General features: G+C 34.4%; 1 protein-coding gene across 19 annotated transcripts in view; it reads left to right on the plus strand.

Annotated features, from left to right (window-relative positions):
• GPHN (gephyrin) overlaps positions 1 to 21,375 on the plus strand; it is a 563,152-nt gene that overhangs the window by 393,086 nt on the left and 148,691 nt on the right. For all 19 annotated transcript variants that reach the window (XM_060418186.1, XM_060418187.1, XM_060418188.1 and 16 more), the window contains one exon: positions 17,781 to 17,823. In XM_060418186.1, coding sequence (XP_060274169.1) covers positions 17,781 to 17,823 — 43 coding nt within the window. The remainder of the gene's footprint in view (positions 1 to 17,780; positions 17,824 to 21,375) is intronic.

Consider the following 21,375-nt stretch of genomic DNA (forward strand, 5'->3'; position numbering starts at 1 on the left):
GGGACGGGGGAGCCTGGTGGGCTGCCATCTATGGGGTCGCACAGAGTCGGACACGACTGAAGCAACTTAGCAGCAGCAGCAACCCTACCAGGAGGTCATGATTGGGCTTTCCTGGTGGCTCAGACGGTAAAGAATCTGCCCGCAATGCGGGAGACCTAGGTTCAGTCCCTGGGTTGGGAAGATCCCCTGGAGAAGGGAATGGCAACCAACTCTGCCAGTATTCTTTCTTGGAGAATCCCCATGGACAGAGGAGCCTGACAGGCTACTGTCCGTGGGGTTGCAAAGAGTCTGACACAACTGAGTGACTAAGCACAGCACAGCACAAGTCATGATGAGTCATCAAGTGTCTTTGAGCATCTACACTACAAAGTAGACATTACCATAGTAGGTATATAGAAAACAGCAAAAAAGTAAATGTGGGGCCTCACTTAAGGAGTTTACAAATTGGAATATTGTCTGTTGTTTTAAATCATATTCTGTGTATTCAGGCTGTGGTGTTGGGAAATATTTCTAGAAAAATGTGTTTGGCTTAAAAAGTGAAGCTCTTTAGTGGTAGCATAAAAAAATCTATAGGAAAATTACCATTTGGGGGGTCTTGTATTCACAAAATAGTCATGGGGAGTTATTTTAAAATTTACTAATTTGTTGATAAGTTCTCAAGAAAGAACTTGCATAGGACAGATTTTCCTAGAGTAGATTTGAGTCCTTAGGGTTTTAATTTGTAACTTGAGAAATACAATACTATTTCTTTAAGCCACATTTTTTCTATACAAAGATGGTATCAGTTATTCTAAGTTGGTGGTAAGGCTTATTTCATTTATTTGCCAAGTACACACCTCTTTGGAAAGGATAAATTAAAAAAAGCTTGATGTTACTCTTTATCTACATTGCTTATGAAGAAGAATGCAGATTTTCAGCCCTTGATGCTATGCTCTGCCCTGCGAAGTCATCTGACATGTTGGAGCTGTGTGGGAACCCTAGGGGAGAGGACTCCAGTAAACATTATAGTTCAAGGTGGATAACATATGCAAAGAAGACACAGTTTATGGAAAAGAATCTGATTTTTTTTAAGTCTACTCAGTTGATTTTAAGGGCATGTTTTGAATCCTGTGAAATCCGTTCTGACCATACTGATAGTCTTTCACATGTATTTCAGGCACTTAACCTGTTTTATCTAATAACACCTCATTTACAGTTGCAGCTATCATACAGATTACTGTAGTATGCACAGTTTTGTTAATCCTTTGTCTATGTCTATGTCTACTGTATCTATTATTCAAGAGTTTTAAAAATAGTATTCTTTTGTCTTCTTACAGAATCTCTCTAAGGAGTTTTCATTTTATTCTCATTTTTAATAAGAGTTACAAAATGTGGAATTATAAAGACCCATTGAGAGATTTTCCACAAGGCACCCTACTAGCATCAATAGGCTAAGCTAGAAATAAAAGTGGATAATGTATGGTAATATTCTTTCCATTAGCTTTGAAAAGTTCAACTTGTATAATTATGTGTATGTAACATCAGAGTTTTTCATAAGTATATAAATTTTATCATATTGACTTACTTTTCTTCAACTTAAATATTTTAGGAACCCAGATTCATATTTGGTTTTTCAGTGAGGTATTTTTTTATCCAGGAATAATTATCAATGCATTGGATGATAAATTAAAATTACATATAGCTTGTGAACTATATGTAGTTGTATCATTTTTGAATCTACCTTTTCAAGTCCTTTTGATTTTTTTCAATGTGAGTTTTACTATAGAAAGCAAAGATTTATAAAACATGGTGATGTTATTACGTAAACTAACATTATTTTTAATATAACAGCTAAATTTGTATTATGATTAGGAAACCTAAATTGCATATATCCCTGGGAATTGAGAGGGGAGAAGAAAGAAGGTATGTTGGTATCAAATGTTTTACATTAAAAGAAACTTTTTAAAATAAAGAAAAAGAGAAAATAGGGGGCAAGAGAAAGTAAAGAAAGAGAGAGATGGAGAAAGAAAACAAGCCCTGGTTTTTCATTCCCTTTTCTGCCTCAGTATTTTAGAAATTGGTCACTTATTCTGACTTTCCCATATTAAACAGTTGCAGAACGAAAGCAACAACTTATAGAACACGGGTAAATTCAGAAAGACCTTAAGAATATTTTTAAATTCGTGTTCCGTGAAACTCTGAATGGAATTCAGATTCATATGGACTTTTGTAGCCAGAGTTTTCAATTATATTAGCAATTTTCCTAGTTCTATTTCTGAGTCTGCCTTAGGATAAGAAAAGAAGGGTCTATTTTTGAAATTTTGTCCTGGCCATTCTGCAGTCAATATTGCCTACAGTCATAAAAATCAAGCTTGCCGCTTTATTTTTTTCCTTTTCCTTCCTCTTTGGCAACTTGCTGCTATCCAAGCACACAACAATCAAATCTAATTCTGTTTGGGCTGCCATGCCTAACTGTTCTTGTTGACAAGCATGGCATGAACTAATGCATGGCTCTTTGAGAACGCTGCTGTGTATATCTGCACTGAAAGAAAAGTTCTGTAGCAATCTAGCCCTTTACATTCAATATTAAAACTGCAGTAATTAATGATGAACATCTCTACAGTGCTTGACAGAGAAGGGAATTCCTCAGGAATGAAAGTGAAAACTGAGGGAGAAAAATGATCTTTTTCAGTAAGATACTGCTAAATTGGGCTTCCCTGGTGGCTCAGACAGTAAAGAATCCACCTTCAATGCAGGAGATCCAAGTTCCACACTGCTAAATTAGTCATTGGTCCTTCTCATTTGAGGAGGTAGTCATCCATTCAAAGAATGCACATGAATGAGAGAGTAGGAAAGAAAAAAATAGGATGCCATTAAGACCTGAAAGAGGTTATAAGAGAAAACGTCCATTTTTAATCTCAGATATTTGGCTCAAGAGTCTGAAGTAGTTTGGGTGCAAATGAGACTGATTTTAATTGTCTTGCCATCAGATTTCACAGCCTAATCATCCAGTGTTAAATATACCGAATATGACTTAACTCCTTCATATCCATGGCAGTCTCAAACTGTTTTTGTAAACAACTTTTTAATTGCCTTCAGTATTTTAAATGTTTATTGGGAGCACTGGTTTAAGGATTATGTGGTCAGTACCTTTTATCAGTTCCATTAAGCATTCGTCTTGTTTCATGTGTGCATTTTTTCTTCATAATCAAGTGAATTAAACTAGATGCTATTTTTCCAAGTGAAAAAAACCTTCCTTTTTCCTTTTACATTACAGTTTCATCTTGAGAAGATGGGAAGCAAGTGAATGGTCCTAAAATTAGGCATTTCATCTTTAGATTCCTAATGCCCAGTGTTTCTGTTTTTTGGGTGTTTCCATATAAATATAAGGACAGTGATCAAACCAAACAAGCGTCAGTTACTCCAGCCTTGATGTATAGGTTAGTGAAGTTTGAACAAACAAAGAATGCTGTATGACCAGAAGTTCAGAATCCTCTCAGCTGCCTCCTTTAGCTCATTTCCCTTTATACATAGCACATACACCTGTAATCTCTCCACTTCATCTGTTTTAGAGCCATGTAGCACAGTTCAAGAATTCGAAAGACGAGTCAAAATAATACTGGCTTACTTGTTCAACCTTAAATGCCGCCATATAGCAAGGATCTCATATAGCAAGGATCTCTGTAGCCATTCTCACTACTACAGGTCAGTGATAGTAGCATTTCTAAAGTGTTCATATAGGGGCCACTCTTTCAGTCCACCTGTATCTCTATTCTTTTAATTATCTATCTTTCAGATGTAACTGACCTCTGTTTCAAGGCTTTGGTCTGAAATATTATCTCTATAGTTACCTACTTGGGCTTTGCTTTACTGAGTCATTTATCCTGGTAGATGTAGTCATATTATGTCATTGCTTTAAGGTGTTTTTTTTTTGAAATCACTTTGTTAAAAATATCCCACCCATAAAAGGAAATTTTGCTACTTGATATTAGTCATGATATAATTCAAAATATTTTCTTACATACACAGTCTTTAAAATTTTGTAAGCTATACCTTTTGACTTTAAAAGACAGTTTCAGAACAGGGATGATATTGGTGTTTTTAAGGTCTACAGTGATATTTTAAAGGTTGGTATAAGAAGTTTGAAGGGAGGAATATTCTATAAGAATCTCCAGTCCATTATTTATTACCTTATTTATATTCACCCACCTTCTTACTACATACATACAGTTTCCTATATGTCACCCTCTTAATAATTGCTGTTAGAATTAATAAGTGTATCTCATTTTACTGTAAAGGAAGAAAATGGGATGAACATAGCTGCTCTTATGTTTAATATAGTGACCCAAGCATATTATTGTGCCTAAATTTTAGGCCTGTTAGTTCACAGCAGTATAAAAGAAGTAATCTGAATGAATGAATTAGCATAAATGAATTAGATATCTCTAATTTACAAGTAGCATCTCTACCTGTAAAATTTCTAAGTCTAAAATACAGTGACCCTGTGAAAAGACTAAAGTATATGTGTGCCTTTTTTAGCTTAGATGAGTTAAAATGTAATGCTAATGCATCCAGGGTTGCAATTTATAAAACCAGCTTAGCAACTGTTCTATGATTATAGACTGTGAACTAATCCTGAGTATCTTATTGCAGATATGTATGCAGAGGAAGGACTGAGGAAGGATGTGTTGATGGTTCAAAATAAATCTATCAACAGTTGACTGAGACTGAATTGAACAAATACTATAATGGTCAATCTATATTATACTAAAAGGTTTGAATTTTAGAATTTCTAAAAAAGTCAAATGTCTATCATTTTCAATGACACTTTCTATTTCAACAACTTTTGTCTTGTTTTTCACATGTTCAGTAAAGAATATAGATAAGAAACGTGGGGGGAAAAATCACCCTTGATCTCTCCCATGTTGTTTGCTATTAACATTTAACAGAAAGAAGTAATATGGGTGGTGAATTTAAGAAAAGAGGAGAAAGTAGGCAGTTCTATAGAGAATGTAAATAAAGAATAAAGAAGCATGTATAGAAGGAAGAATTATTACTGAAGAATTCCCTATGTGGAAAAATTTTAAGAATAGCTAGTGTATAAGAGATCTAAGAGTTGGAAAATTCTGTGGATGTGTTTCTGTGGAGTTTGACCTGGTTATATTCCTCATGTAACAACTGAGCAGCTGAGGGAGTAAACTGGCTAATGGTGAAACTGTCAACATTAGTGGTTATAATTTAATAGCATTCTCAGTCCACTATATATTTAGTGAAGGAAAAAAAAAGATGGAAAATACTTGGAATGAAACCTTGGCATTTGCATTCTTAAAATAAAGAGGGCAAAAGGATATACAGATGATCCCAAATTCTAAATGTAAAAAATCTAAGCCAAAGGGTTTGTGAGTATAGTCAGTGTTAAACCAATGCCCTTTGGTAAATCAGTTCCTTCTTTTCTTTTTTTACAGTTCTCATGTTTTAATTAAATATATCAAGTACATAGTAAAGAATATATCTGACAAATATCCATACACTGACCAGCTTGATTTAATAAATATTAAGGTCGTTCTCTTTTCCTTAAGAATTTCTCATGACCTGAATCTTGACAAGATAAGGTTTATATTCAAACTGAGTTTTCACTGGACTTGGATGAAAAAGAAAACTACACATATGTATGTGTACTGTGATTTGGAAGCTATATTTTAAGTCATTTTTAAAAGAATGAAAATTTCATATGAATTTATGCCATTTTTTCAATATGGTAAACTTATTTTAAACTTACAATAACACAAAAGCTGAAGTCCACTTAAAAGTAACTACAGTAGATATTTCATATTATCTTAGAAACCAAGGTTATACACTAGGAGAAAAACTCAAAAAAAAAAAAAAACAAAACAAAACTAGAACTCGGTTTACAGACATAAATTCAATTAACAGGTGTACCCTACCCAGGTCAAAAATTTATCAGGTAAAATTGTGAAAGACTTTGAAATGAATGAAAAAGATTATTGGCTATCTTTTCTAGATCCTTCTGGGTCATCATCTCCTTTTAACATCTGAATTATTGTGTATTGAATTGTAGTATATGAATAGTCATGTACATGATTTTAATCCATAGAAATACATATTAAGTCCGGTTGGAGATGCAATTAATTTTTGCTCAATTAATGTATAAATTCATTTCGACATTCCTGATATTCCATATATGTGTATTTTTTTATTCTCTTTTGAACAAATTAGACCATCTTCTTGGTTCTCTCACTAATACACTTTAGATAAAATTTTTAACACAGGTTCATTTTATAATTGTATGAGAGTCATGAGTTTATCTTTAAAAAAAAAATAACTTTTAATAGTTATGTCTTCTCTGTAAGCTAAAAGTTCAGTTTTAATGGCAATGAATTTTCTGCCTTTCCTTTTCTTAAGCCTAGACATCAAAGCTTCCCTCATAGCTCAGTTGGTAAAGAATCTGCCTGCAATGCAGGAGACCCGGTTCAATTCCTGGGTCGGGAAGATCCGCTGGAGAAGGGATAGGCTACCCGCTCCAGTATTCTTGGGCTTCCCTTGTGGCTCAGCTGGTAAAGAATTCGCCTGCAATGCAGCAGACCTGGTTCGATCCCTGGGTTGGGAAGATCCCCTGGAACAGGCAAAGGCCACCCACTCCAGTGTTCTGGCCTGGAGAATTCCATGGACTATACAGTCCATGCAGTCGCGAAGAGTCGGACACGACTGAGCAACTTTCATCATCATCATCATCATGACATCCAAAACTTGAAAATGGAAAGGACTGATGTACTGCACACAAGAGTCTAACGATAGTATCAAGCTATGTTAACTGTTTACTTGGTTAGGTAATGAGAGACTTGATACTAGAGTTGGTAGGCCTTCCCTTCTCCAGGGGATCTTCCTGACCCAGAGATCCAACGAGAGTCTTCTGCATTGCAGGCAGATTCTTTACTGTCTGAGCCACCAGGGAAGCCCAATATGCACTACATGTGGCTGCAATATAAGGCGTCAGAATACTTAGCTCTTATTTCTAGGCCTCAGGGGAAATTCCTAAATATTTTCTAAATCATTGCTGCTTATTAATATGTTTTAGAAATGTTTACTTACTTTTATATATCTTCCATAAACCTTAAGAATACTGTTAATAATTAAGCATTTAGAGAAATAAAAGTCACAGCTTTTTAAACTGACGCTGTGTTTAAAAAGAAACAACAGGCCCAAAATGGAGTCACTTGTGCTAGGCCCTACATCAGCAAATGGAGGATTAATACCTGGTCATGCAGTTTCAGCCTCTCCCAGGAATGTAACCTCTAACTAGTCAGTCTGGGATTTCCTGTCTAGCAGCACTGGTGAGGCAATCCACCTGATAGATAGCTGCCTTCCCCCACCCTCTTCCACCACCCCCAAGTAAGGTGGTTGTTGTTCAGTCATTCAGTCGTGTCCAACTCTTTGCGACCCCATGGACTACAGCACGACAGGCTTCCCTGTCCTTCACCATCTCCCAGAGCTCACTCAAACATGTCCGTTGAGTCAGTGATGCCATCCCACCATTTTGTCCTCTCTCATCCCCTGTCGTCCCCTTCACCTCCTGCCCGAAATCTTTCTCAGCAGCAGGGTCTTTTCTAATGAGTCAGCTCTTTGCATCAGTGGCTAAAAGATTGGAGCTTCAGCATCAGTCCTTCTGATGAATATTCAGGGTTGAATATACCAAGGAAGGTAGCTTAACATAAAATATTTTTGTCTTGTCTTACCTCCTTTCTGTCTCCAAAATCCTTCTATTTATTCAGCTTCTCAGAGCTCCTTACTAATTACTAGTTGGGATGCCGCTCAATTCATGTAATGTTGAATAAAGCCGAGTAGATCCTCAAATTTTCTCAGTTGGATTTTGTTTTTAACAACTACAATATAACAGCCTTTGATTTAGAAAGGAAAACAGTGCAGCCATACTCTTACATGGTGTATTATACTCAGTAAAAATAGTAAATTGTTTTGTTTTAATGAATAAGTGATATGACATGACATTTAAGAATGTTAGAGGAGGCAAATAATTTTTCTTATTTTTATAATTTTTCATGTATCTATTTGATATTTTTGCTGAGATACCTGTGATTCTGATTAACAAGAGGAAAATGAAAGTTTGTTAACATGTATACATCATGTTTACTTGGGAGCTACGTAGGAAAAAATAAGTAACTCCCTAAGATAGCTTAAACTACCAGTTTAAATATCATCCTCAACTGAAGACAAATGGAAGATGGGAACAGGAAGGCCAGTTACAGATAGATTACCAGGAAAAGTTCAGTGAACAGGTATAAGGTTTGTTACACAGATTAAATCGGTGCCTTCTCCGTTGACAAGATGACCTTGTGATTTAGAGTGACCCTTCTCTTCAGGTGCAGAAGACTGAGACTATGGTATAAATGGAAATTTGTTCTATAAATGGAAATTTCCCTTGCAAAAGGGTAACTTCTACTCTATGTCAGAGCTGCTTTTATGTCTACTCTTTCTGAAAATAATCTTTATGCCAAAGAGCCACATTTTGGGTCAGCATTTCTGGTACTACTCTAAGAAGATCAAGGAGAATCTAGTTAAAAACTCAACATTTCAAAATTCATGGTTAATGAAAACTAACACGGTTTTCTGTCAAGTATTAGAAAATGGTAATAATTACAAGTGCTCAATAATTCAGGTTTTTATATTATTGACTGTACCTATCTTGTACAAGGGCCTTATTTCATGAGATTTATTAGTTCTTTTAAAATTTCTATTCACATACTTACCTGACTAATGTTACTTGATCTTATTTATGAGAGCTGTCAAAATCACAAAAGAAATTAGGCAGCTTTCTTTATTACAGATCTAGAATATCATCCAAACAAAAGAATGATAATAATAACAACAAACATAATAATAGCTAATACTTATACACTGTTCACGCTGGGCCAGATATTCTTCTAAGCAAACACCTTATTTCATATTATCTCATTTTCTTCACAACAACCCTATGAGATAGTTATTGCTATTATTCTCATTTTATATGTAAGAAAACAGAGATTATGACCTGTCCAGTTTTAACAACTAATAATGATAGAGCCAAAAGATTCAAATCCAGTTTGGTTCCAGAGTGCTACTCCCCACACTGCCTTTACATCAGTTTTTCTTCACTCCTACATTCACATGCCTATTCTAAATGGTTTCCATTACTACCAGAAATAGTCAAGAGCAGAAAGTCAATGAAAATTCAGGCCTGATTAGAAATTCAGTGATTGCTGTTGGTAGGTTAGAAACATAAGGTTTTCTACTAGTGTTTAGAGAAATGGATTTAGAAGTCAAGAGGGTTATGTTCCATTACTACTCTACTGTATGATCTAAAGCCAGTAACAATCCTGGCTTTTTCATCTCTAGAATGAAGATAAATTATTCTGTAAAATAATCATTTATTCATCTGAAGATTGAGATGAATAATATTTTGAATAATTCAAAATCTCTACTAGTCAAAAATATTTAGGTTTGTTTTATTATATCTGTGTGTGTGTATGCATGTGTGTGTTTATAATTAGGTAGTGTATTTTCCTCATAATTATCATGATCAACATTAAAATCCTCAGAACAAACATAAACGCACAAATATTTTTGGTACCAAGGGAAGACCAAGCTTGGATTTCCAAATTTTCTAGAGGTCATTGAGAATGACTCAATTTAGAATTAAAGCTTTAAATGGGAAATGCATTAAGAATATTCACCATTGATGTTCAGATTAATTGCCTGTTGAGTCATGGTGTGATCAGTTCTATTCTTCTACGTGTTCTTCCTATTGTATTATTCTCTTTGAGAATAAGGAACTTGCCATGTTACCTATAAAGCAGCATAAAGGCTTCTTATTTTAAATGGTGATTATTCACTTCACCAGCTGTGTAAGCTGCCACAGTTCAACTTCTTTTAGAAGAGGTTAATACTGAAAGAAGATAAATTCTACACGTTTACCTTGCACTTCAGAAAGCTAAGTGGAATTTAATGAGACGGTAGTGATTTAAATGACATGGGAAAACATTTAAGACTGGTCCTCTGGAAAAGATTTGTAAAATTATGTTGCTTATAAATATTGTCCACATGCCTGCAAAGTTATATGTTAGATAACAGCCTTGTTGCTCTCTGCCTGTGATCAGCACATGGCTGAATTAAAAAGATAATTAATGAAACATATTCACACTTGTGTGTGTGTGTGTATATGAGTTCACTTTTCGTTAGAGTTTGAAATGTGATGAATGTTAAATGATTATTCCATTTAATTATCTAAACCAACGGGAAAATAATAAGTAAAGCAGAAATTGTTTTTTAAGTCTGAGGTCTTTGTAACTTCTTAATAGCCATGTTTCTTTTTTGTTTCTGAGATGGTCTTTTAAAGGGGCAATTGCTTAATTGAGTGACCAATATTTAATTTTCTTAAAAAGAGGACTTCCTTTATATGTAATTTGATAAAAGGCAGCACGTGGAGGTGGTTAAGGTTTCTTACAGTTACAAAATCCTAGAGATAAAAGGAAGCTTAGATGTTATCTGTTGTAGTTCAGGGTTTTTTTTTTAACCTTTTTGCTTCCATAGACCCTTTTGGGAATCTGGCAAATCCTACAGACTTTGTTTCAGAAAAATACTTTAAACATACATAAAATAAAATACATAGGATTACAAAAAACTAAATTGAAATCATGAACAAAATATCTAATACAAATTACATAATAATACTGCCTTTTAAAATGCATTAAATGACAAAGTCTAGTATCAAGTCATTAGACACTACCGTAATTTGAAATCTTGGTGACATAAACAGTATTTTTAAATATGCATAATAATTTGATGATTATAATAATAGATTCTGCTAATATTACTATAGCTTGCCACCTAATAATGAACAAAAGTAATAAAATTTAATTAGGTTGGTGAATAATTGTAATTTTTTCCTGCATTCTAGTGAATGGAATACTCACTTTTATTCACAGGTTCTCCCAAGGGGCCTCAACCTCAGTGAAACCCCTGAAAACATCTTCATTTTGTAGGTGAAGAAACTAAGTCCCATAGAAGTGAGATAACTTGACTAAAATTATACAACATGATATTAAATTAATCCTTGCAGAGGTAACCTCACACTTAACCTCAGTCTTTTTTTGACACTTTCGTCTAAAAATTGGCAATGATAGTCTTATGATTTGTCACTGATTTGTGGCATGATCTAAAGCAAATTCTTTATTCTCATTATGTCTCAGATTCCACCTGTATAAAATATAGGTGACTTAAAATGTACATAAGGATAATAATAATGACTTAGATTTGTATTGCTCTTTTTCATTTTACAGTAGTTTTTACTTTTACATACATGATCCTACTTAATTTTCCTCATTTTGTGGATAAGGAAATTAAAATTTCATGATGTTGAATGTCATGTCTAAGTATCAGAAACCATACCGCCGGACTCCAGAGGACATTAAATAAACCAAAACTCTGAGTTCAGTTGCATATTTATTGTGATATCACAAACACAGACCCAAATAAATGGTCATGAGGCTCAGATGAGCCAAATACTTATACCCTAACTTATCCAGATAAAGTGATGAATGAATAGAACTACAGAACAGAGCTTTTGTAGACCAAGTCTCTACTTTTGCAAAAGGAAGTGAGACGAGAAAGAAATAGATTTTAAAAGTCTAAGATTGTAGAGTTGTTGGCCTCATGTTCAAATCAGTCCTTTCTTTCCTTTCATTCATGGTGGGCTAAAGAGGCAAGTAATCTGAGGTCCTTCTTCTCTCTCCTCTTAAGTTTTACTTTTATGAGTAAATGATATTCAGTGAAGTTTGTCCTTTCAGAGATTGATTACTCTTAAATAAGTTTAATAAGGTAGAAAAATTAAAGTCAAAAGGACCATGATACATCAAATATCTCTTATCATCCTAGTGAGCTGACCTATGAGACACAAAACATCCTGTTCTCTTAGGAAATAAGAAATCTCCTTAACCTGACCTAAAACCCTTATTGGACTCCAAATGTCACTATTTGATTAACCTTAAGCAGTATTAATAGTAATGTTTTCCTAATTCTTACGGTCATTCTGTAGGTTATTTCTTCGCTATAATCCACATTTTTTTTTCATGTTATCTCTCTTAATATTGGCGGGTCCAAATAAATAAACATTTTACGATACTATAGGAATAGTTATGATCACACTTACACTGTAAATAATTAATTTGAATCTGCTGGGATTGAAAAAATATATAATTACTACAAAATAAACAGACTTGACATATTTACTCTGTATAAAACACTATATTTGATATAATAAGAAATATAAAGAGAATTAAAGTCATGGTCCTTTTCCCTTCAAAAATGCACAGTATATTTGGGGGCCTACGTCAGTAATTGGAATGAAAGTAACTATGATAACTCTTAAAATAGAAGTTTAGTTAAAAGGCTTTAAGAATTTAGGTAAACTTAAAAATAGATTATGGTAATGATTATACAGCCAGATAGATCTATTAAAAGCTATCAAATGTGTACTTAAGTGAATTTTATAATAGCTGAATTCTGTCTCAGTAAGGCTGTTACAGAGTTCAAGGAAAAAAGAAATTGTTTCTAGTTGAGGAACTGAGGAATATTTTTTGCCCCAGATACAATTTAAACTGTATCTTAAAGGACAGATAGCATAGGAAGTAGCTTGTCTAAGAACTGAAGGCTCACGAGTGCAAGGAGTCATCCAGACGAGCTAGTGCAGACATTGCTCAGTCTTAGACTGCATGGGTCCATTCCTACCAGGATACATACGGCCATATGGCTATGTCATTTCCAAAAAGTTTTCCTCAATTCCTTTGAGAAAAACATATAACTGTACACTGAGGTCTTTTTTTCTTTCCATCAAAAACAAGAGTTTGCCTCCATGTGGAGCTGATGGGGAAGTTATAATGAGGAGGGTATATAATTCAGAATTATTTCACAGTTGTCAGTGGCTCCACTGATCATAACAACCACTGGTACTTGTTTCCACCTTTATAGTTTAAAATCACTGATACAGATACTATCTCCTTTGAGTCCCATAACAACCTTTATTTCTCCAGTGAAGAAAGTAAGATTAAAGGAGAGAGGGCCCAGAGCCTAAAATAATAAAGACGTGCTAAAGGAAAGGTCAAGATATTTTGGACTGCTAAGAAAAGGATGAGGAAGAGAAAATGGTAATATAAGTAAATGATCTTTAAAAAATAAAAATCTGATAACTAAATTGTATACCACACATGTATTAAAACACGTCTCAGACAGAAAATAAAGCAGGTCAAATTAACTACTATCATCAATAATAGAAAACCAAAGGTGAAATTTTTTGTAATAAGCCCATACAACCATATTATTGACAGGAACAGCTCATTGTTAAAAAAAAAAAAAAAAATGTCTTAGTGACGGTAGAGAAAAGTACATAGGAGTCTTACACTTTTTAAATAGGTAGTCTTCTTTATTATTTGCTTTTTAAAATTTAAATATTAAAATTTAAAGCAAACCATTGACATAGGATTTCTCAGATTGTATAAGTAAGCATATATACAGCAAAATTAAATGTAAATAAAGCCAAATTAAATACAGAAGCTTAATTTTTTAATTTAAAATGTAACTGCCAGCCAGTAAAATCATGCTAAAAATAAAGAGGGCTTTCTTAATGTTCAGCATAGAAGATGATTTGTTTTATTCTTGGCTTTGACCCCACCTGACCCAACTGCTCAGAATCTTTAAATATGAGCCATATTGTGTAGATTTATTCCAAGTCTTTTCAAGAAAAAAGAATGCAAATTAACCTGGTGAGCAGCAAAAGAGAGTCAGTTTTATGAAACCTGAGTTGATAAACCTGCAATCAAATGTAGTCTTATTTTAATATTTATACATCTTTATATTGTTATGAACCTATTCTTAACATGGGTTTTGTTTCTCTCCTCCCTCACTTCTGTGAAATGCAGAAGGGAAAGGGTGTTTGTTATTCACACATTTGTACCCCACTAACTGGTATTACACAACTGGCTTCCACTGGAGAGCCCCTGACATCGCAGGGAACGGTGATCAAAATTCCACACACTAGCTTCAAGCTGGGGGCTCGTAGCTACTGCAGCATTGAAGGGGGTCTTTTCCTGGCTTCTTTAAAATAAGCATGGTGATGGGATGGTTTAAGGGAAGAAAACCTCTCAAATCACTTGACCACTGCTGTGCTTCCGTGTGTCCTGCTTCTTCATAACAGCTTGGCACTACATTCTTTCCCTGTATCTTAGTGGGCCTGTGTGTGTACAAGTGGGATGGGGGTTGGGGGTGGGGGCTGTCAGTAGATGCTTATATATATGCATGCATCTTTAAATGTTAGAGTGATGTGCCTTCCCTTATGTGTCACAGATTAAATCTTCTGTGTTCCTGAGAGATTGGGCTGTCTCTCACTTATTGTTGTGAGATTCATGTGTTTTGATGTTTACACCCTCAAATGTTCTTCATGTTGCATTAAACATAAGTTGAAATGTTCTCCCATAAGAGTTAGCTTTTCATGTTGGGCTGAACAAGTCTTCATTTCTGTGTAGCAATTCATGTTATTATAACCTATGGCTTTCAATTGTACCTCCCATAATGAAGAGCTGACTTTAAACACTGTGCTATTCTTGTTATGACCTAAGCATAAGGTAAGTCACTTCTCTAACTGTATCTAAAGATTTTTGTTGTTTGTGAAAGTTTCCTCAGCTTTGTTTAAAGCATTTTCACTTTTTTTCCTTGCCATTTATTACATGCTCTCCCCCCTTTTGTTTTCTGTTCCATGGCTTAAGATTTCTTAATGGACAATGTGACCTTCAGCAAAAATTATATTATATATGTAAACACATGTTGAAGTGAATTAAATGAATTATTTGATGTCTGAAAGCAGTCTTGATTAGTAAATTAATTGCCTAAATTTTCAGTAAGTCTCTTGTGTTTTTTATTTCCTTCATTAATTTGAATATATTATACTGTTTTTACACATAATTTTAGTTTTTATTTCAATTAAAAGGGGAATTGTCAATACCAAAAATGTTAATTTTAGTAAAATAATGAAATCCAGTAGAATAAAGTAGTAGATCATCTAAGGCCATACCTTTCATTTTTAATCCTTGACAAATTGGGTAAGATAAAGGAAAGCAATAACAGAAAACCATAGAACTCAAGACAGACCTGTATTGCCTTCTTTATAGTCCATATTGTTCTTACAATATGGAAATGGCAACCCACTCTGGTATTCTTGCCTGGAAAATCCCATGGACAGAGGAGCCTAGCAAGCTCTAGTCCATAGGGTTGCAAAGAGTCGGACACGACTAAAGTGACTTAACATTGTGAGAACAAAAACAACAGTTGTTTTTCAACTTTATTTATCCTTTAAAGTAAACCCCATTACATTGTGACCTAAGCAAAATCTTCATATTGGGATTTTATAAAACTAAGTCAATATTAAAAAGACAGCCAGTTTCACGGTACAAAAATAAGGGGCATTTACTGCATGCATAAGTATTAAAATGTTTTAATTTAATTTCCTCAATTTTTTAATGTATAGTCAGAATCACTAAGGTAAAGAAGTTCATTTTATCCCTGATTTTTGAAAGTGATTTCCCTCAAATTTGAGTCGAATAGCCAATGTAACGTAAATGAGAAAACATTGGTTATACTGATGTTGGCAATTTTTGAAGCTAGATTCACAGATTTAAAAATTTGAATTTGTTTCATCATCCACATTTCTCTTTCCAAAACTGTTTGAAATGTATCATTCTAAACTTATGTGCCACAAAGCAAGACTTGAGTTTCTTTATTAAATTCATGTTATGAATGAATTTTTTGTTTTTTAAGCCACCTAAGGAAGGGAGAGGGTTTTTGTTGTTGTTGTTTTGTTTTGTTTTAATTGTGGTTTTGGTTTGGTTTGCTTTTTTGGTAAAACCAGCTAGTACTTCACCTCCATTTCCATTTACACAGTATATAATCTGTTGAAACATTTGATGAGACAATTTGAACTACTCATCTGAACTGCTCTGTTCATTGTAAATCTCTTGTTTCTATCCATACACTAGCTCCACTCTAGATTGGAAGGGCTTAAAGATGAACTCTGGAGGAATAGAGGCTACGACTTAAGAGTAACTATTACTGATCAAAGGAGCTGCTTTCCATTCGCAAACATTGCTTTGCGCTATGGGTTTGGGCTCCTTCCGTTTCTACATCTTGTTGAAGACCTTCTTGACTTCCATTTGACTTCCTTGAACTCTGTTTTTGTCTTTTAACATTTTCCCCTTTCTTTTCCTTCTCTATCCCAGATTTTTCTCTCACTCTTTTAAGTATCTCTTGTGTTCTTTGAATCGCTTTTTAAAATGTAGTTTATCTCTTTATTAAGCTTGTCTATTATTTGTCTATTAGTATTTGTTTCTTTTCTCCTTTAAGGCTGTAGTGATATAGTTAACACTTATTTTCATTCCATGGTATGCCTACTTGCTTTTTATTTAGAAGCAAGTTCATTAGTCATTCTTACTCTCTTGGTATAAATTTTCAATAAGAAATAGCAGAATATTCTGCATTTATATATTGTCCCTTTCTATAAGGCAATACTTTCTTTTCTATCTTCTAGATTTACCCCCGCTTGAGCCTCTCTCTCTTCTTTTTCTTTTCCTTGCTCTCGTGTCTTCCTTCCTGTATTATTTTAAGTAGTCATTAGTATCTTTCCCATTTGGTCCAGAATTGTTATTCAATAAAACTGTAAGTAAAGCATTTAAGAATATTATCTTCCAGAGTAGTTTCTTCATTCTAGTGTGTTTAAAAGTAAGTAAACAATCTGGGCCAAAAGAGAATAACTTTAACATCTGGAATTATTTTTCCCCTTTTTTTCCTTTCCTTTTTTTTTTTTTTTTTTTTTGGTATGTGTGTGTGTGTTTTTCTTGTGTATGTTTGTGATTTTTTAATTATTGTTGTTCTTTCTTTAAACATTAACACTTGTTTTTTTCAGGGAAGGACAACCATAACCCACCCTAAGTTGCAACATTCCTTTCATAATTTGTTTCATTACAATAGTAGACTGTGTTAAGCAATAGAAGTTAATTTGTTGTGTATACCATTTGGGGCAAGCTGCTGTGGAGTGGGAAGAAGAGGTGTTTAAACAGCTTCCTCTGAAATTAACAAGTGTCAGTGTCATCCAACATGGCTCTTGAATTCATTAGTTTTGCAACATTTAAAAGAATGTTTCCACTTTGAAATATTTGAATCAGCATTAGATTCTGATTGATGTATCTACACACTTTAAGAACTGGCAAATAAATGACTTTAACTTCATAATTTCTCTTTTCCCCTCATTAACATATGTAACTAAAAATGACTATCAAGGACTCTTTGATTACAACTTTATTACTTGAATTGCATTATTAGTCAAGAGATATGCACAATGCCTTTAATATTAAGGGTCTGAATTCACAATTGAATATGTGGTAATTGAAATTTTTCCCCATATACTAATTTCAAATACACATCAATTTTTAAATGCCTTTAGTTTTACCCTTGTCCCATTTACAGTATTGTGCCCCCATTTTTTTTCTAGAAATCAGTCCTTTCTTTAAGTAAGAAAAGGATGTTAAAAATATATGGAATAAACTAACATTTTTATTGACATGTTATGATATGTGCGATACATAAAGCCTTTGCTCCTAGACCTCAGGAGTTTGCCCATTAAATATGCATACATATCTGTCTGTCTTTGTCATGAGCCCTAAATTACTGAGTTTATGCTCTCTCTGCAGGTCCAGTCCAGGTGCAGCAGCAAGGAGAACATTCTCAGAGCCAGTGAGTATATCATTATTTCAGATGGACTACTGGATAGAACTTGTGGTTCAGCCGGAAAGAAAGCTAAAAATGACATTTTAGTGAAAGAATGAAGTAAAACAATGGGGAAAGTTAATATCAAGAATATGAATTGTAGAGCTTTGCCTTCCAAAAATATCATTAGCAATACATTAATGAATATTTCCCTTATACCAGTTGTTTTTGCAAGCTGACATCAGAACTTCGATAGCACTACTGGTTAGGACAGAAATGAGCTCCTCTGTGATTCAGACATGACAGCCATCTTTAATTGCAGCACTGCCAAAAAGTCATTTGAGAACAGACTAAAATAATATAAATCCACTTAATGAATCTAACTAAAAAAGAAAAAAGATTCCTAAGAGGACACATCATAATCATTTTGTAAGTATGAATTTCTAAAAGAGCTTATCTTCACAGGCAGCATGTTTTAGAACATAGTGCCCTAAACCAAGGAGGAAGAAACCACAATTTTATTTTTCTGTTTTGTCACCAGTAACATTTGCATGGAAGTCATTTGACTTTGTGTATTATTCATTTTCCTGTCTTATAAGAAGGAAATATAAATAGCTTTTCCTTACCTGTATCCTTGAAATGATTTGATATCAACGGTTATACTTTGAAAGCTTTGGGATTCTATGAGAAAAGTGCTGTGTAAATGCTAATTTTTTAGATATTGTTCTCTGTCACTTAATGATATCACTCTGTCTTCTTCCTGATTATTGTCAAGAAAAGAAGTACAAGAGGGCTATACTGAAATTGGTCCTTACTTATACCACTGGGAGTTTTAGTAAATGGAATGGTTTCTGTTTCCAGCAGAATGTCTGTATTATTTAACAATCAAAAAAAAGTCAATGGAAAACTTCAAATAGGTAAAATTTTGTTTTATTTTATTTACTTTAACATAAAATTTTCTGACTTCTGTGTTGTGAAATCTGCTACCTAAGCTTGAAAACCTTGAGCTATTAGGCAAACACACTGGCAGTTCTTTGCCCAGAGACTTCATGTTAGAGTTATATAAAAATAAATGCGAACAGATTTGTTTAACTTGTATACTTTTGTGAGTTTTCATAATGTCTGACAGACATGTGAATCTGAGGGAGGCTTTTCAATTATAGGACCTAAGATTGAGAAAACTAAGAGTCAGGGAAGTGATGACTGAATAGTTACTAAAATAAAACAATAGCAATAAATAACATTTTAAAGTGACATTTTTCATGGTTACTGTATAATTTCCATTCATTGTTGATCCTGAGATGATTGTGGATCATTGACAGTGATTGTGATGATTCAGAACAAAACTAATTTTGTATTGAGAACAGATTTCTTTGAAATTTTTTTCACCTGTGTCATGGATCTTTGTACTGTTAGAACTGCTTTCATTTCAGTTATACCCTTACTGACTTGTTGGCTATTAATCAGATGGACATTATGATGGTCCATGTTTTTCTGCTCATCTTTTCTTAGGATGAAATAGTCATGTAGGTGCATGCAGAGAGCCCATCCTACATTGTAGCCTCTTAGTTCTCTGAGTTCTACAAGTTCAAGGTCTTTCTTCTCAATACTGCTTTAGTAACTCATGCCCATAACCACACTCAGGACGTTTTCATCACCATGAGCTATTCTATCTCTGACCTTCTTAATCTCAGTACTTACTTGTGTGAAAGTTTCTCAGTCATGTCTGACTCTTTGCGATTGCATTGACTATACAGTCCATGGAATTCTCCAGGCCAGAATACTGGAGTGGGTAGCCATTCCCTTCTCCAGGGGATCTTCCCAAGCCAAGGAGAAACTGCTTCACTGCTTAATTTTACCAATCATTTAAAGAAGAATTAACACCAGTCTTTCTCAAACTCCTCCCAAAAATTGAGGAGGAAGGAACATTTCCAAACTCATTTCTTAAGGCCAGCATTACCCTGATAACAAAGCTAGAAAAAGATCCTGCAAGAAAAGAAAAGTGCAGGTCAAGATCCCTGATGAATGCAGATTCAAAAATCTCAATAAAATACTAGCAAACTAAATTTAACAGTACATTATAAAGATCATTCACTATGATCAAGTAAGATCTATCCCTGGGATGCAATGACAACTCAATATATGCAAATAATAAATGTGATGCATTAATTATCATTAATAAAGTCAAAGAAAAAATCATATGATCATCTCAGTAGACACAGAAAAAGCATTTGACAGAACTCAACATTTGTTCATGATAAAAACTCAACATAAATATGGAAAGACTGAGTGAGTGAAGGTGGCTCAGTCATATCTGACTCTTTGTGAACCCATAGGCTATAGCCTGCCAGCTCCTAGTCCGTGGGATTTTCCAGGCAAAAATAGTGGAGTGGGTTGCCATTTCCTTCTCCAGTAGAAGGAATAATAAAGGCCATATATGATAAGCTCACAGCTAACATTAAATGCAGTGGTGAAAAATTAGAAGCTTTTCCACTAAGGTCAGGAGCAAGACAGTGGTGCTTACTCTCATTATTCCTACCTAACCTATTACTAGAAGTCTTAGAGCAGTTAGGCAAGAAAGAGAAAAAGCATCAGAATTGTAAAGGAAGAAATAAAATAGTCTGTATATGCAGAAGACATGATTTTATATGAAGACAATCCTAAAGACTCTACCAAAAAAAGAGAATTTATCAACAAATTCAGTAAGTTACAGAATACAAAATTGACGTAAAAAATTCAGTAGTATCTCTATGCTCTAACAATCAGTTATCTGAAGAATAAAGAAAATCGCTTCAAAAACAATAAAATACTTAGGAATAAGTGTGACCAAGGAAGTGAAAGATCGCTTCACTGAAAACTACAAGACATGAATGAATGAATTTGAAGACACAAATAAAACAGGTGGCTCTCCTTTGTTCATAGATTTGTTATTGTTCAGTTGCTAAGTGTGTCTGACTCTTTGCAACCCCATGGACTGCAGCACACTAAGCTTCCCTGTCCTTTACTATCTCCCAGAGTTTGCCCAAGCTCGTGTCCATTGAGTCGGTGATACCTTCCAACCATCTCTTCTTTTGTCTCCCCCTTCTTCTGCTGCGATTCATGGGGTTGCAAAGAGTCAGACACGACTGAGCAACTGAACTGAACTGAACTCTCCTCCTCCCCTCAGTTTTTCCCAGCATCAGGGTCTTTTCCAGTGAGTCAGCTCTTTGCATCAGGTGGACAAAGTGTTGGAGCTTCAGCTTCAGCACCAGTCTTTCCAATGAATTCAGGGTTGATTTCCTTTAGGACTGACTGGTTTGATCTCCTTGCTGTCCAAGGTACTGTCAAGAGTCTTCTCCAGTACCACAGTTTGAAAACATCAGTTCTTCAGTGCTCAGCCTTCTTTATGGTCCAACTCTCACATCCATACCTGACTACTGGAAAAACCAAAGCTTTAACCATACAGACCTCAAGAACAGTATGAAAAAGCATTATCTTGCTCACCTGCTCATCTCTGAATCAGAGCATGTAGCACACTCCTTATTTTCTGGGCCTCTTGTAAAATTTGAAGTAAAGAGGCTTGAGAAAGGAAGAAAGAAA

Source organism: Ovis aries, chromosome 7 (assembly GCF_016772045.2).
Source record: "Ovis aries strain OAR_USU_Benz2616 breed Rambouillet chromosome 7, ARS-UI_Ramb_v3.0, whole genome shotgun sequence".
NCBI classification, from domain to species: domain Eukaryota; kingdom Metazoa; phylum Chordata; class Mammalia; order Artiodactyla; family Bovidae; genus Ovis; species Ovis aries.